Source organism: Podarcis liolepis (genome assembly GCF_965112155.1).
Source record: "Podarcis liolepis genome assembly, chromosome: 15".
Lineage (NCBI taxonomy): Eukaryota > Metazoa > Chordata > Lepidosauria > Squamata > Lacertidae > Podarcis > Podarcis liolepis.
In genome coordinates this window covers 42606655-42622399 of record NC_139566.1, presented here as the reverse complement: position 1 = coordinate 42622399, position 15745 = coordinate 42606655, and the positions used below count along the sequence as shown (strand labels likewise).

Sequence of the window (15745 nt, the reverse complement as noted above, 5' to 3'; positions counted from 1 at the left end):
TAACACACTAACGTGTTGTGACACAGTTTGGAAAGCTCTTTTATAGACCAATGAAGTTCACTGAGCTCCATGGGCCTGTGTGATGTCACTGGATATTGCATGTTCAGAATGGTGTAAGGGGTAATTTCCCCATCATGCTTGCTTACCTTATTTTTATCCTTTATGCTTCCACACCACTAAGTTCCTATGCTGGATTTCCTGAGGGATCTCTCAGATGTTCCAATAATTCTACGCTTTAATGCTTTTGAGTAATTGGGCCTCTGCTGCTTAACAGTACCAAATTGTTAATGAAAATAAGCTTTATTACGTCAAGTAATAAATACATACAAAGATGCAAATAACAGTTTTAGTCACTTATTTGGATTTTTTTTTTTTTGGCAAAGTTACAATTTAAATCTGGGGGAATAGAGTTGCTTTTGGGGACTGTGACAGGTTAGAATAGTCTTTTTGTAGAACTCATGCACTTTTAATGGAAACACTAACAATCATGCAAAATGGTGGGGCGGGGGGATAATTTTTGAACAAAATTTATGGTGCGTGCACCAAATTAGAAATTAGGCTGTCAGCTGGTAAAACAAGAAGCAATATCTGTACTCAAAATTAAAGGAGTCTGGTAAGAAATGGTTTAGTGGTGAAGCCAAATGAATGCTTGAGGATTAAGGCGGCTGTTTTCAAATTTTGCTTTCAAGGAGCCCTTTACTCCTCTGCTGTTCTGCAAAGGCTGATTGTTTGCCATAGGAAGTCTGCTGCACTGCAGAGGACTCTGGGGTGTGTACACTCAATCCATGGGGTGTGATGTCTGGAGCTGCTTAGCTTTGCCAATGCCCCACATAACCGTACCTTGCAACCTAGAACATAACCAGCGCTGCTTTTACATTACACAGGAATACTGGCAGCAGCAGAGGAGCTCCCTATTCAAGGGAGCGTGTCCAACATTACTGATATTGTTACTGAGAAGTCCCTAGAAAGCTAAGGAGCCAGAGACCTTTCCTAGAATGCAGTTTGAAAACCACTGGATATGGGGAACACTGTTAGTTGAAGGAGCAACCTGAGGCAGAACAGAGAATTGAGAGAGAGAAATGCAGTTGTTTTTAAATAAATTTCAACTAATTCAGGGAATGCCTCAACTTAAATGAAATACGGCAAACTCCACTTTAAATGAGAGGAAGGATAATCTTGTTGACTATGGCCAGGATCCAGAAGAAAAAAAGACAGCACAAGTTTCATCCACCCAAGGGGACCTTTGGACTGTCTCAAACCAATGCCCCCCATGCTGGGTGCTGAGCTGCTTTTGAAACCAAGAGGCATTTCAGAAGCTGTTTGAAGTGTGGCACAGGGTGGATGTATTTGTTGGGGGGATTCAAACTTTCCACTGGGCACACAAGCCCTTGGGTGCCTCCCAAGTGCTACTTTGGATTGCGGCCCACATTCCTGGAAATGGCAGGGGGGGGGGAGTGGTAAAGTCAAATTAAGGGATCTCTCTGAATGCCTTCTGTAGTCTCCAAAGGAACTGGTGTCCCTTTTTCATAAGAGGTGGAAAAATCTTGCAGCCATGGGAAGAGATGCTAGGATCTTGCATTGCGCTCAGTCTCTGCCAAACACTCTCGAACTAGTCCTCTGGCGTGAATGATGCCTGCAAAAAAAGTAACATAACGTCTGCTTGTGTTTACTTTTACAAAAGCAATACAGTGGTACCTCAGTTTAAGAACAGTATTGTTTAAGAACAGTCTGGTTTACAAACTCCGCAAAACTGGAAGAAGTGTCCCGCTTTGCGAACTTTACCTCTAAGAACGGAATCCAAACAGTGGAAGGGCACCGGGGGCAGGAGGCCACATTAGGGAAAGTGTGCCTTGGTTTAAGAACTGTATACAGTTTGGGAGGCACTGACTTTTTGCCAGTTTCATATGAAGGTATAGCTGCTTTTTCATTTCACTGGGACATTTGCAGGAGAACTTCCTTGGTGGAGCATGCCTTTGAGTTATATATTTCCCCCTTTTTCTGAAGCAGTTCAGTGACCATTGCAGCATTTTTTGTAAGGAAGAAAGTTTTATCTTTAAATACTTTTGGAGAGGGGCAAAGCATGTTTCTAGGTGGCCAGGGAAACAGGTGCATAGCAACCCATTAATCCAGGTGTATCCAAGATGGTGCCATCCAAATGTTGCTGAACTGCAACTCTCATTAGCTCTGATCATTGGCTACGCTGACTGGAGCTGGGAGGAGTTGCCAGGTATCAGAACAAGCAGTCTTCAGTCATGGTAAAGGGACCCCTGACCATCAGGTCAAGTCATGGCTGGCTCTGGGGTTGCGGCACCCATCTTGTTTTATTGGCTGAGGGAGCCGGCGAACAGCTTCCGGGTCATGTGGTCAGCATGACTAAGCCGCTTCTGGCGAACCAGAGCAGCACACGGAAAAGCTGTTTACCTTCCCGCCAGAGCGGTACCTATTTATCTACTAGCACTTCATGCTTTCGAACTGCTAGGTGGGCAACAGCAGGGACTGAGCAACGGGAGCTCACCCCGTTGTGGGGATTCGAACCGCCGACCTTCTGATTGGCAAGTCCTAGGCTCTGTGGTTTAACCCACAGCGCCTATACGTTAAAAGTCATATATTACTTCATATGCTCTTGGTATGAATTGCACAGGTTAGAAGTGGGTGGCCTTCTCTTCGGGTGGGACTAGGTGGCGTTTTCGTTTCTACGCTGGCTTAAAGTGGGAGCTCCTGGGCCACTAGAAGCCCAACCTGGACCACTCTTATTAATAAACCTTTATCAGATATTGTGTTTTTTGACCTTTTCCTCATAATCTTGTGGACTAGGTCCTTAAGTCAAGTGATTTAGTGTAAATAATATGGCCTAAAATATTTTTCTCAATATTAGCTTCATTACCTCGTTTTAGCCTTTCCATGGCACTTTTACTTCCAGCATATGTAGGCCTGATTTCTTTTCCTAATTCTTCTATGATGGCCAAAAGTTCTGCATACTTGCTCTGTGGTACTTGACTGCTACTCGTTCCCTGGCATCAGAAAGAAATGGGATCTGAATTAGAACAGAGCCAGTCACAAGAACCAACAAACCACAATAAAGCTCAAATTAATCAATTCATTAATTGCAGGGTGACAGTGCAATCCTACACATGCTCTGATTTGTGGGGATTACTCTTGGGAAAGCATGCATAGAACTGCAGTCTAAAAGTGGCTGTTTAATGCAGGCTATATCGGGACAGGAGGGTTTTCCCCTCATTATTTTATTTATTTACTGTACTTTAAAAAACATATTGCTTGAGTGTAAGAAATCCTATTAAGCAGCTTACAAAATTATCAAATATTAACATTATCAATAAAAACAGTTAAAAATGGGTCCTTTAAAATATTTAAAAGATCATTAAAATCAATAGTAGCAAAAAAGAAGAAAGACATCAACATTTCACATAGAATATTAGAGTGGGAAGGGACCCCAAATGTCATCTAGTCCAACCCCCTGCAATGCAGGAATCCTGCCCGCAGCCATCTGCATAGGCTTGCCTAACCAAAAAGGTTTCAATCAGATGTCTGTCTGGTATTGACAGGCTGGGAGTTACAATGTGTAACCCCCCCCCCAAAGATAACTATTTCTTACAGGTGTTCCAGTTCCACATATCAAAGCAGCTGAGTGGGCATGTAAGGGGTAAGGTGACCCTGCGAGTAAACTGGTTCCCAGGATGTTGAGGGCTTAACATGCTAATAACAACACACTGAGCTTGTCTGGGTAGCAGATGGGAAATGGGCAACTAATGCAGACCCCTGAGCAGAGGGGTTCTATGCGGACAGGGTCTCATTCGTGACAGCAGCCGTGCTAAAGCATTCTGCACTAGCCACAGCTTCCGGATCAAGCCCGAGGGAAGCCCCAAATAGTGAGCACTGCACCTTTAAAGCAACTTGAACGTGAAAGCTGCAGTATTTATTAATGCCATCATTGAGGCGAGCAGGTTAAAAGCAGAGTCGACGCTTGTGAAAAACAGAAGCTTGTTAACAAATAAACATGAACCCTTAAATGCCACACCCACAGCAAAAACGCCATGTACCTGAATCACATAATCACTCAGTGCTGAATTTGGTCAATATCACTTCTGTTTGGAAACTGTAATATTTATTTTAATCCATCCACTTAAATTTAATCCATTAAGTGACATCACGACCAGTTTGTTGACTTACACAGTCATTTCCTTGATTTCTCAGCCTATCTCCAGATTTTAACTGCACTGTTTTAATTGGGGACATTTATATTCTAACTTTTCTGTCACTCTGTTTTTATATTTTGCAAACTACTAATTTGGAACTGTATGTGGTGTACGTATATAAATTAATAATATAGACAACTTCCCTTTTTTTCAACAAGTCTTTTCAAATGAGGTTCTTATCCCAGTCTGTTTCTGTTGGATTTGAAATTGTCCTTATATATGTTTTTTATTGTCAAACCCTTGGGGATGTTTCAAGGGAACTCATTCATTAATGAATGAATAAATGGCATAAGAGACACACTGCCGGCAGCCCAGAATATTGGAAGTTTTTACCTGCACTCCTTGTGTGTAACCTAGAGATGGGGGTCCGTAGTCATTTATAAGCTGTCTGTATTGCCCTGAGCCTGCCATGCTTGTGGAAGGAGAGTGGACGTTCCCAGCTTTGGAAAAAGAAAACATACAAAGTGAGAATGGTTACCAAATGTTGAGTAAGATACAAAGCTAGCAGGTTAAACATTCTGGTTTTGAAAGGTCAGTACCTATCTTCCTCATTCCGCTAATAGTTGCAAGCTATGCTAATGCAGTGGTAAAAATAAACACCACATTGTCCTGATCAGTAGAAGCACAAGACACCATGGCAATCGTAACACACTGACATTTGCTTTCCATGAAAGCTTTTCCCAGGCACTCAGAGTTCTTCACATAGATTATCTTGAACATCCTAACAGGAACCCTGTAAAGTAGGTCACCATTATTCTCCCTATATTGCAGATGGAGAGACCGTCCAACAAGTGAACAGCTCACCTAAAGTCTATATGTGGTATAAAAATAACCGTTTATTTATTTAACTGATGTGGCAAGGTTAATAGGCCTTTGTCAGAAATGGTGGTCTCTTGTAGGAGCAAAAGGGGAAAGGGAAGTGGATGGGAATAAATAAAATGTTATTTGTAGCCTTGGCATCTGTGTCCCAGACTGGGTGCTGCTTCGCTATCTATTGCTGCAAAACTCCTCACCTGGCCAGGCTAGCCCTTCCTCTAGACTGTCAATGAGTGCTGCCAAAATGGAGAACACCAGCCATTTGTTGGAGAGGTGTGCCCACACAGGCAGCCTGGTGTTCAGCTACACACATGAAGACCAAAACAGACCACTGGTCTGTCTAACTCAGTCTTAGCCATGCTGATGGTCAGCAGATCTCCCCACTGAGAGATGCTGGGGATTGAACCCCAGACCTTCTGCATACACAGCAGATACAGTGGTACCTCGGGTTAAGAACTTAATTCGTTCCGGAGGTCCGTTCTTAACCTGAGGTACCACTTAAGCTTGTGGGGCCTCCCACTGCCGCACAATTTCTGTTCTCGTCCTGAAGCAAAGTTCTTAACCCGAGGTACTATTTCTGGGTTAGCAGAGTCTGTAACCTGAAGCGTCTGTAACCCGAGGTACCACTGTACTCTTCACCAATAAGGAGCTAGGGCCTCTTCCCTTTGTAAAACAGAGCGCAACGTGCAATGTTCAGGAAACATGCGGGGTGGGGGAGGCAACATGGTAAGAAGGGAGGCCCTGAGGATCTCCAACCGGACTGGCATGTCATCTCCTCCCCTGCACCTTCCCCTGGGGCCGTCTTCCCCCGAAGCGCACCTAAGCTTGCCCTAGAGGCTGATGATGAGTTTAAGCCAGCGTCCTTGTCCCCCCAAAGCTCCCCCCCCATGCCAAGCCACTGGGTAACCTTGGGTGCCTTTACCTGATCCTTTGCCGTCTGCCTCGAAGACGTAGTAAGACATAGTGGCCAACACAGAGCGCGCCTTATCAGCACCGCAGCAGCAGGCCCCGAGAACAAAAGGAGGGTTTTGGACTTGGCTGCGGTGCCAGCCCTCCTTGCACAGTGCAGATGGCCGCATTAGTCGCTGTGCCAGCTCAGCTCAGATGGAGGGTGCGGGTGGGAGGGTGGAAGGAAGGAAGGAAGGAAAGAAAGAAAAACATAGCCATGCTTGCTTTGAAAGCCCCGGATCTTGAAAGGGTTCCTGCACCCCAAAAAGGACATCAAATCCAGGCCAAACTTTTAAAGGGCAACCCTGCTCCGAGACGTGGCCAGCTTTGGAAGGCAGCAAAGTATGGTAGGAGGTCCCGAGGCAGATTTGGGATGGTTTCTGGCAGTGAATTGCCAACTGCAGTCAAAGGCATAGCACGGGCTTGGCTTTGCTCTAGCGAAGGGCCCCTCGCTCAGTGGCAGTCTGCCCTCACCCAGCCCCCACCTGCTTGCCTTCCTCCTTACAGTCTTTTTTTTGGGGGGGTGGCACTGGCATTCCCTGTTGGCTGCTGTCTCATCAGCCTCAGCGCTGCCCTTGCAGAACTCAGCAGGGAAAAGGAGGCACCTGTGGACAAAGGTAGCATGAATTGCCTGTGCCTGCCATTGGCTCAGGTGCTGCCTACCGTTTAAGCTCGCCACCTTCTGCCCCACCAGTCCCAACGAGCATCAGCTACTCCTGATCCTTTGCGTGCAAAAGGCCCCAGGGTCCACCCCTCCCTGGCATCTCCAGCAAAGGCTGGGAGAGAACCCAGCCTGAAGTTCTGGCAAGCTGCTGCCACACAGCAGAGACCACACTGAACGAGAGGAACCAATGGTCTGACTTAAGGCAGTTTCCTATGTTCCTTTCATAGAATGGCCATAGCTCAGGGGCACTGTTGTTCTTGACATCCGTCTGTCTTGAGACAATGCACTGCGCCTCCAGGAATCAAAGCAAACGGCTATATTAGCGGCACCAAAGCCACCTCCTTGGGGAACAAGCCTGGGCAGAATGTGGAGGTCCTAGGATGCCCAGACAACAAGACACTCACACTCGGGTCTCACTGAGGTGGTCCAAAGGAAAGGAAAGCAAGACATTTGGCACCAGGTTGGCTGGAGGAGGTGCTGGAAGGAGGTGTACAAGGCACTATCCAGGTGAACAAACCCTCATTTTTCTCTACAGCATGTGCAGAAACCACCTTATTGACCACTGGACCTGGGTGTAGCCAGAATTCATATTAGGGTGGGCAGGATCAATGTTAGGGGGGACAGAACCAAGCTATCTGCGACACAATTGGTCACTTAGTTAAGTATTATTATTTTTTACTTTGCTTTAGGGGGAGGCAGTTGCCTCCCCTTTTGCTACGCCCATGGTTGGACCCACTATTGGTCTTGTCCACTCAATCCGCCAGAGTCTGTCTTTGCATGCAGGGAAGTCCCTAACTCACTGAGGGTTTGTGACCCATCAGCTACCCTTGCCTGGTTTAGCCAACCGGTCAAAGCCATTCCCGGGCTGTGGCAGCTGTTGCATATTGACAGCTTCCAGGAGCTACAGGTGAGAGCTGAGTGCAGAGTGGGGACCATTGGTGGACAAACTACCCCAGAAGGAGAATGACGTGTCCCCCACCAGAGGTACTACCAGAGGGAAGCCTAACGCCCCATACACTGGGGCATTACTCTCTTATTATTGCTGCTGCTGTTTCCATTTATAGACCGCTTTACTATCTGGAAGATCCATAGCAAGTGATTGGCATAACAAAATACATAAACAATATCCATAACCATAAAATACCAAAAAAAATCATAAAAAATCATATAAATATATCGTAGCAGTTTGCAACAATATAAAAACATAAAGCCAGACAATAAAATCAAAAAGTTAAAAGAAATGAAAAACAAACATCCGTAGACCATTGTGAGGGGGTGAACCTCTCATCTGCCTGCTTAAGACTGGAGGAATAGAAAAGTTTTCAGCAAGCGTTTAAAAGTTGGCAACTTACAACTACCTAAATTGTAGTTGGGCATTTCAGCTGGTGTAGCTGTCCATTAAACGTGCAGGAGCCCCACCCCCACTTGCCCCCAGCTGCTTGGCACAAGACCCAGAAGCCGGCCAGCACTCTGTCCCAAGCAATCCAGAATGAAGCATGTCCAAATCTACTGCTGGGAGGAACAAGACAAGGGTGCCAAGGTGGAGAGGGAGGACAGGAGCCCACCCCCCTCGCCAGATGCCCCAGTCAGTCCACTCTAGTGGGGAATCCGTGTCCACGGTAATATACCTTAGGCAAAGGTAAGGTATATAAAACTAATAATTTGGGCAGGCAGCAAAGTCCTGCTTCCAGCTAGGATTTCTACTCTCTTTTTTGATAGGGTTCCTGTGCTATTAACAGCCACATGACTGGCAAATTATTGTTGTTAATTACCTGTCCTTCACCATAAGTTCCCAGGGCATGTAATACATTGGTAGTAGTATCATTAATAGTAATAGTATCTTTTGTATATCACCCTTCATCTGAAGATTACAGGTTTATCAACACAAAATATATCATAAAACAGAAACAAACCACAACTCCTCTCTCCCACAAACACATTTTTAGGAACCATAGAATGTTAATCAGCCTGGTCATAGAGAAATGTTTTCACCTGGCGCCTAAATATATGTAATGAAGGTGCCAGATGAGCCTCCTCAGGGAGATTTCCACAAATGAGGAGCCACAGCAGGAAAGGCCGGTTCTCGTGTCGCCACCCTCCAGACCTCTTGAAGGGAAGGCACACGAAGAAGGCCTCAGAGGATGGTTGCAGGGTCCAGGTCGGTTCATATGGGGAGAGGCAGGCCTTGAGGGGTTATGGTCCTGAGCTTCTTAGGGATGTATAGATCAAACCAGCACTTTGAATTGGACCAGGAAACTAAATGGCAGCCAGTGCATTCGGGCCAGGATTGGCATTAGATGCTGAAACCGTCCTGCCCGGTGAGCAACCTGGCCACTGAATTCTGCACCAGCTGGTTTCTGAACCATCTTCAGAGGCAGCCCTACTTAAAAGGCATTGCAGTTATCTAACCTAGAAGTTACCACAGTAGAGACAACAGAAGTTAGGCTGTCCCTGTCCAGATAAGGGTACAGCTGGGACATCAGTCAAAGCTGACAGAAGACGCTCTGTGCCATCAAGGCTGCCTGAGCCTCAAACGACAGCAAAGGATCCAGGAGGACCTCCAAGTTGTGTACCCGACTCCTTCAGAACCAGTGTTACCCCATCAAGAGCAGACAACCTCTCCGCCATCTGGTCTAGGGAACCACCAACCATCAGCGCCTCAGTCTTATCTGGATTGAGCTTCAGTTTGAGGCTCTCATCCAGGCCATGACCAAGGCAAAAAATTTGCTAGATGCTTTATTTATACAAATGCGCATGACTCAATGTGACTTAAGAAAATAATATGAAAGATATATTCCACAGGTGTTGCTTACTATCAAACAACTGCAGTGTCGCAATGGAAAAAGGTTTGCCGGTTGCATTTCTCCCTCAGGAGTCCTGCCAGAACGAAAAGTGGCTATTCTTGCAGGGGAACCACGAAGAGAAGGAAAAGAACTGGTATTGAAGTTGCCAGCTTTCATTTCTTTTTACTGTTAAGTATTGATGCTCCTGTGCCTTCAACAGCAGCCCGATACAGACAAATTCTGCCTTTCCGTTGTTTTGCTCCCTGCCAAGAAAAGCCCCGCTTAATTTCCATATGCTGGGCTGTTTATAAAGCCACAGGAGCAGGATTTTTTTAAATGTTGGCACCTCCAAACAGTGTTAATGAGGAACTTTGCCAGAGTGATGGGCAACCAATGGGGGGGGGGGCATACATCAAGGTCCAATGGGGACACTCTTAAGAGAGGTTATACACATCAGTATAGTAAATTTTCCCTTCTGCAGAGCTTGGGAGCTGCCTTCTCTCTCCTTCCTAATTGATGGGGAAATCAAAGTTAAGTGGGTAATTAACAGCAGCAAAAAAGCCCTTTAAAAGCCTTCCCCCCTCGCACACATCATAGCCACCTGGAATGCATAAGGACACACTGTCAGATGCAGGATGACACGGGGTAGAGGAGAGAAAAGACATTACTGAGCCTACAGTGGCCTTCAAAACTTTCCAGCCCCACAGCGGTGGGTGGGTCACAGCTGATGATTATTGGCTTTGGATTTCCCACACATTTGGCTTGAAGAAGGGGTTGGGGTTAAGTCGTCCCCCCCTCTAAAAACCAGAATTCCTGTGTCTTTAATATTAGCACAACAGGCAGAAATTTGACCAGGAAAGCATTCTTCCTTCAGCCTTTTTCAGGCTAAGAGAGTAAGGGAAGCCACAGCAGTCATTCTTAATTCCTGCTACATTTAAAAAGCGAAATCTGCCTTCACATCTGCAAGCAAAGTTAGAGTTTACAGGTCTGAATCTGGGGTGTGTGTGTGTGTTAAGGGGGGGGGTTAGTATTTCATTTGGATGGCTGAGAGAGGCCCCCTCCAGCCCTGACCGCTCAAGCCAAGCTGCCTAATCAGAGACAGGGAGCATTTGCAGTCATATCACTGAGAATCCGAGATATTCAATTGCCAGGGCTCCTTTGTCTAACTCCCTTGGCCTTACGCCAGGGTGCTGGCATTAGCGCTTAGCGAGAGGAAGGGCTGGTGTACAAAGCAGACAGAGAAACCATTTTGGAAACTGATGAGTGCTCTTTACTTCCCTTCCCCCCTCCCCAATTCCACCTAAAGAGTTTCTCTGTAGAATGGATGAGGCACAAAGAAGCGGTACAGGTGAAGTGGGGACAGGCTGAGCATCCCTGGAAATGGTTGTGGAAGGGCCTTCAATAACAATGCAGTTATTATATTATCAGGTTTCGTTAAAGAGCATAAGAGATTTGGGGAGCGACTGGTTCCAGTTGCCTCGGTCAACTCTTGCAGGATGTCCCTTGCTCCAAGCACATCTAAAACATCACAATTATTCTTCTGTCCAAAACACAGGACAAAAGCAAATGTTTTGCTGGAGGAGGGGATAGATGGGCAACCAAACCAGAATCCCTACACAAGAAACTGGAATTAAAAACAGGCTTCCACTGACGCCCAAGAGACTCTGTTGCCACCACACGTCTTCTCTCCAAATACCTTGTTTCCACTCAGATTTAGGGTTGGGTTTTTTTTAAAGGCATAAAATGTTGCTTCTGCTCACTGTAAGGGGTCCTATTTAGAAGCTCCAAAGCCAAAATGAGGCATCTGAAGAAAAACATTTGCAAATCTAAGGCTCCAAGCATACGAACACACAAGGCTCAGAGAAGGGGTCTTGAAGGGCACAACCCGTCAGGACATTCTCCTGCACAAAACCCATTGCAAATTACCAGGACGACGCATGAAGGGAGGGTGTTCCACAGGGAGGGCGCGACTACCAAGAAGGCCGTCTGCCTGGTCCCTTTGGACATCACTGGTTCAAATCAGTGCAGACTGAAAATGTTCAGTCCGCCATCTTGATTCAAAATGGTGTCCAGCTGAGTCCAAACACGGGTGAAAACCTGCAGCTTGATCTTAGGAGCCAACATGCAACATTTGGTTATGGTATCTTAAGGGGTGTTCAAATGCATAGTAAACAAACAACTAGACACACAGAGTGAGAGAAAGAGGGAGAACTACAAATTAATTTTCAAATGTGATCAAACAACTCTTTAATCAGCAGCATTTGCTTTAAGAAACCAAAGTCTAAGTTTCTGCTGCAACAATAGATAGTCCCAATTATTAATTACAACAGGACAGCTTAAACCTTGAAGCAGAGGGGTCTGCAAACTTTCTACCTCCAGGGCCCACTTAAGAGAGCTGAAAACAGCAGTCACAAGATGCTGCCACATGGAGGGCAGGGCTAATCAAGCCGTGCCCTGGCGACTACCGATAGAATTTTCTACAGGTACCCAATCCATCTTTGGAAATTGGTAAATTCTTTGCCACTGCTTTTTCTTCAAAAACATTTGCTTTGGAGCTACTGTGACAACCCAACCTCAGTTTTGAGCAGATTTTTCTGAGCCAGAGGCAGTAAATGGAGCAGCTTTTCTTTTATATTTCTCCCTTCCCACCCACCCCACGCCTCTCAAAGTATTTTTTACCCATGTCCTATAATTTCTTCTCCCATTTTCCTTTCACACTCAACTTGTAAGTTATTCCCTCCTCTTCAAAAAACTGTCAGTCTTTCCACCTTCCTCACCTTTTCCATTCATTCATTTCTTCTATGAGAGTTTCCCCCTCTTGTTCTCTTTTCAATTCCTTATTTATTTGACTCCGTCCTATCCTTGCGATTGCAATTTGTTCTAAACTGTTTTTGATGTTGTATCTTAAATTGTTGAGACCCACCCTGGGACCTGGCTTTATTATTATTATTATTATTATTATTATTATTATTATTATTATTATATACTAGTGTTTTCTCTCACTTCCTAATTTCCTTCAACACCTCCTCTGGCCCTTTTCCCTCAGTCTCCCCCTCTTGACCACCTTTCCTCAGCATAGAAGGTGTTGCTGGTGCTGGCACTGCTCCAGCCAAAAAGCTGTGGGCCGCAGCGACAAGGTGGGCAAGTGGGCAGGTTGTGGCATTGAGGCCCACCTGAAAGTGGCCCATGGCCTATTGGCAAGTCCTGACCCACTGCCTCACAGCAGGCGTGGGGAATGTCTGGCCCTCCAGTCGCTGATGAACTACAAGTCCCATCAGCCCAGCAAGCATGGCCCATGGCCGGGGATGGTGGGAGCTGTAGCAACACCGGGAGGGACAAAGGTTCTCCACCCATGCCTTCAAGGACATGCTTCAAAAAGCGATTCTGCTTGCTTTGGAAAGAGAGGTGGAATAGTGGACTCAGACTTAAGGGGAATGTGACTCCGATGCCAACTCAGCCGTAAAGCTCACTGCGTGTCACAGGCCCACCACTCTCTCCGATCCTAATTTGCCTCAGAGTTGTAGCCAGACCAATTTAGCCTTGGAGAGAAGCGACAGAGGAAATCCCAAATGGCAATTGGGGGCAGATATTCATTCTCAGGGTCCTCTTTCAGTCACAAAAATCTGCATCTGACAGGGGATCTGGTTATAGTAGTAACTCTGCTGAACTTGCCTGGTTTTGCCTACACAGCGGAACTGACTTCTGAGTCCACATGCAGAGGGCTGAGCTGTGCATGGCAGAGAGCAAAGCCAGGCGAGGGGACCCGGGCTCCGGGGCAGAGAACAGGCTTTCCGCACAGAAAGCCCTAGGTCCAATCCTCAGCCTCTCCAATTACAAGAAATGGAGGCAAATGGAAATTGTCCATCAAAAAGTCCCCCGGAGCAACTTTGCATACACTTCCCCCACCCCTTTGCTTATGGTTGGAGCAATTTCTCTTAAAGTCTGGATGACCACAGAAATAATTACACTTGCCTCAGAGGACCTCAGTGGGAGCGGTTGCCTGGCAATTCCCAGCAAAGGCAGGCTTGCCTCTCTCTCGGCCTGAAGGGCTTCCAGCTGCAGGGATGGCCAGACCCCCCTGGAACCAGCAGCACAGAAGGGGGGGAACCGACAGGAGGGTGAAGCCAAGGAGGGGCAGAGCCAGTTCTAGGTTTCTGCCCACCTTCTTCCCCGGTGAGGAAGCTGACCAGCAGTGGACCCTGCCAACTAGACAATTCTATGATTCTAACTGTAGGGCGATACAAGGCTGGTGGGGCAGTGACCCATTTGCCCTGATGAAGCAGCCCCCCCCCTTGCCTCAAAGGACTTCAGGGGGCTCTGTTGCCTAGTAGGCAGAGGCTGGAGGGCAACCAAGGAAATCCCACATGAATACGCCATAGAGACACCACACTATTTCTGTTCCCAATAGCAGCCTCAAATGTAACTTTTAGTGTGAGGATCTTTGGAAAAGCTGCTGTGAGAGTCTTTCAGGACTAAGTATGCTAAACCAGGAGTCGGGAAATTTTGGGCGTGCTGAATTTACTTTGTCTTTTGCTGGAAACTCAAGAACATGTACTGTATAGTTTAAAAACAAAGATCAGGGTCCTCTGAGCATGTTCTGTGTGTTTTATTCAAGTGGTATATAAGCAGGGCCTTTTTACAGCACCTCTCAGGTGGTCACCATTACCATTCTAAGAGAATGAGGTGAGTTCCAGCACCTCTTTTTCCAGAAAAATAGCACTGGATATAAGTATTGTAAAACACAGAGAGAGTTTTCAAGAGGCAAAGTTAAACCGAAGGAAACTTTTTTTTTTTTGGTGGAAGGGGAAGATGTGGAAGAGAAAGGCAAAATAAAGTAAAACAGTAGACGCAAAAGTGAAAGTGAAACAGGGTTTTCTCCAATGAAGTTCTACTCAAAAGCGGACCCAGTGAAATGAATGGACCTTTGTAATGTTTATTCATTTCAATGGGACTACTAGGAGTATGACTAACACTGAAAACAACCCTGGCTCTCTCTTCACACAAATGACAGGTTTAACTGATAAGAAGATTAAGGTCAAAACACCCAGCTTTTCTAAACAGTAAAGTCTTGTTTAAGGGGCAGTTTACACATCCATGAACATCACTTGGTCACAACAGGCAGCTGGATGTGAGAACATGCACTGAAGTAGATATTGGTGACAATGAAGTTTCACCTGGGGCAATGCCCATCAGTCAGATGCACACGTCTCCTGAATGGCACACTCAACAAGCAGTGAGCCTGCCTTGCAGAATGCCACTCTCAGAGCACCAGTTCCCAAACTTTTCTGCTAAAGGACCACTTGAAAACTGCTGACAGTCTTGGTGAACTACTTAATGCGTTTCTGGCCTGTCCTAGCAATTCAAATTGTAACACAACGAAATGCAATATAATAATAATAATAATAATAATAATAATAATAATAATAATAATATGCTCTTAAATCACAAATCCATGGACACACTGAATGAAGCTTGCTGACTGAAGCAGCTGGGGAAACCCTGGGTCACAGCAAACGTTTTGCAAGCAGGTCCCAGGTCCCATCTGCCGCACCTTCAGGTAAGAGGCTCTCAGGTACCAGCTGATGGGGAGAAAATGATTCCCTACCCAACAGCCTGCAGTCACTGCCGCTCAGAAGACATAGTGATTCGCAAGAAGGCCGCTTGCAAAGGTTCTCATCTTCAGGAAGGTGCATGAGATCAGAGGCAGTGTGGACGGTGTAGTGGTGAGAGTGTCGACTGGGACCCGGGAGAGGCCCCGGTGCGAATCCCCTCCACCCCGCTCAGCCACGAAGAAGCGCACTGGATGCGACCCTTGGGGAGCCTACCTCCCAGGGTTGTTGTGGAAGTTAAACGCGGAGAGTTGGCAATGAACCCTGAGCTCCTTGGAGGAAAAGGGGGGATATACATCTACATATGCAATAAATTAAAAAACAACAACCGTATCATTTGCGGGGCGCATGCACGTGGCCGGCTCCCCGCACCCCGCACCCTCTCCCTGCTCCTGGGCTCCTCGCGCACTTGCGCCCCGCCACCAGCAGCGGCCCTCGCCCAGGCGTGCAGCGCGCCTCGCTTCCTGCCTTGATCCGAATCAATCAGCCGCTCTAGGGAGGCGATCATGGAGGGGAAGGGGGGGGGAGGAGGCGTCAGGACCGATCCTTGATCCCCTTTCCCCCCCCCCCCGCCCAGCCCCCGGGCCCCCCTCGCCCAGGCGCCAATGCCGCCGCTGCTGCCGGCTTCCCGGGGCGCAGCCTGGCCGGGGGAGGGGGCTTGGCCGCCCAGCCAAACTTTGCCCCCCCCCCCGCCGGCGCCCCCCAAAAGTG

General features: G+C 46.9%; 1 protein-coding gene across 5 annotated transcripts; it reads right to left on the bottom strand.

Moving 5' to 3' along the window:
* Window positions 1-281: 281 nt before the first annotated feature.
* CDK2AP1 (cyclin dependent kinase 2 associated protein 1) lies at window positions 282-15368 on the bottom strand. 5 transcript variants are annotated; one of them, XR_014519439.1, is made up of 5 exons: window positions 5953-6593; window positions 4548-4654; window positions 2885-3011; window positions 1335-1633; window positions 282-1288 (listed from the first exon to the last, which is right to left on the bottom strand). XR_014519439.1 is itself a non-coding variant. In XM_083476558.1 (4 exons), the coding sequence occupies exons 1-4, from the start codon at window positions 15330-15332 to the stop codon at window positions 1566-1568; spliced, it is 384 nt and encodes a 127-aa protein (XP_083332684.1). In that variant the 5' UTR covers window positions 15333-15368; the 3' UTR covers window positions 282-1565. The 5 variants fall into 5 exon arrangements, 4 of the variants coding, with proteins under 4 accessions (XP_083332684.1, XP_083332682.1, XP_083332683.1 ...); XM_083476558.1 differs by lacking the exon at window positions 5953-6593 and adding an exon at window positions 15251-15368 and having other exon boundaries at window positions 282-1633; XM_083476556.1 differs by lacking the exon at window positions 5953-6593 and adding an exon at window positions 14977-15133 and having other exon boundaries at window positions 282-1633.
* Between the last annotated feature and the right edge of the window lie 377 nt (window positions 15369-15745).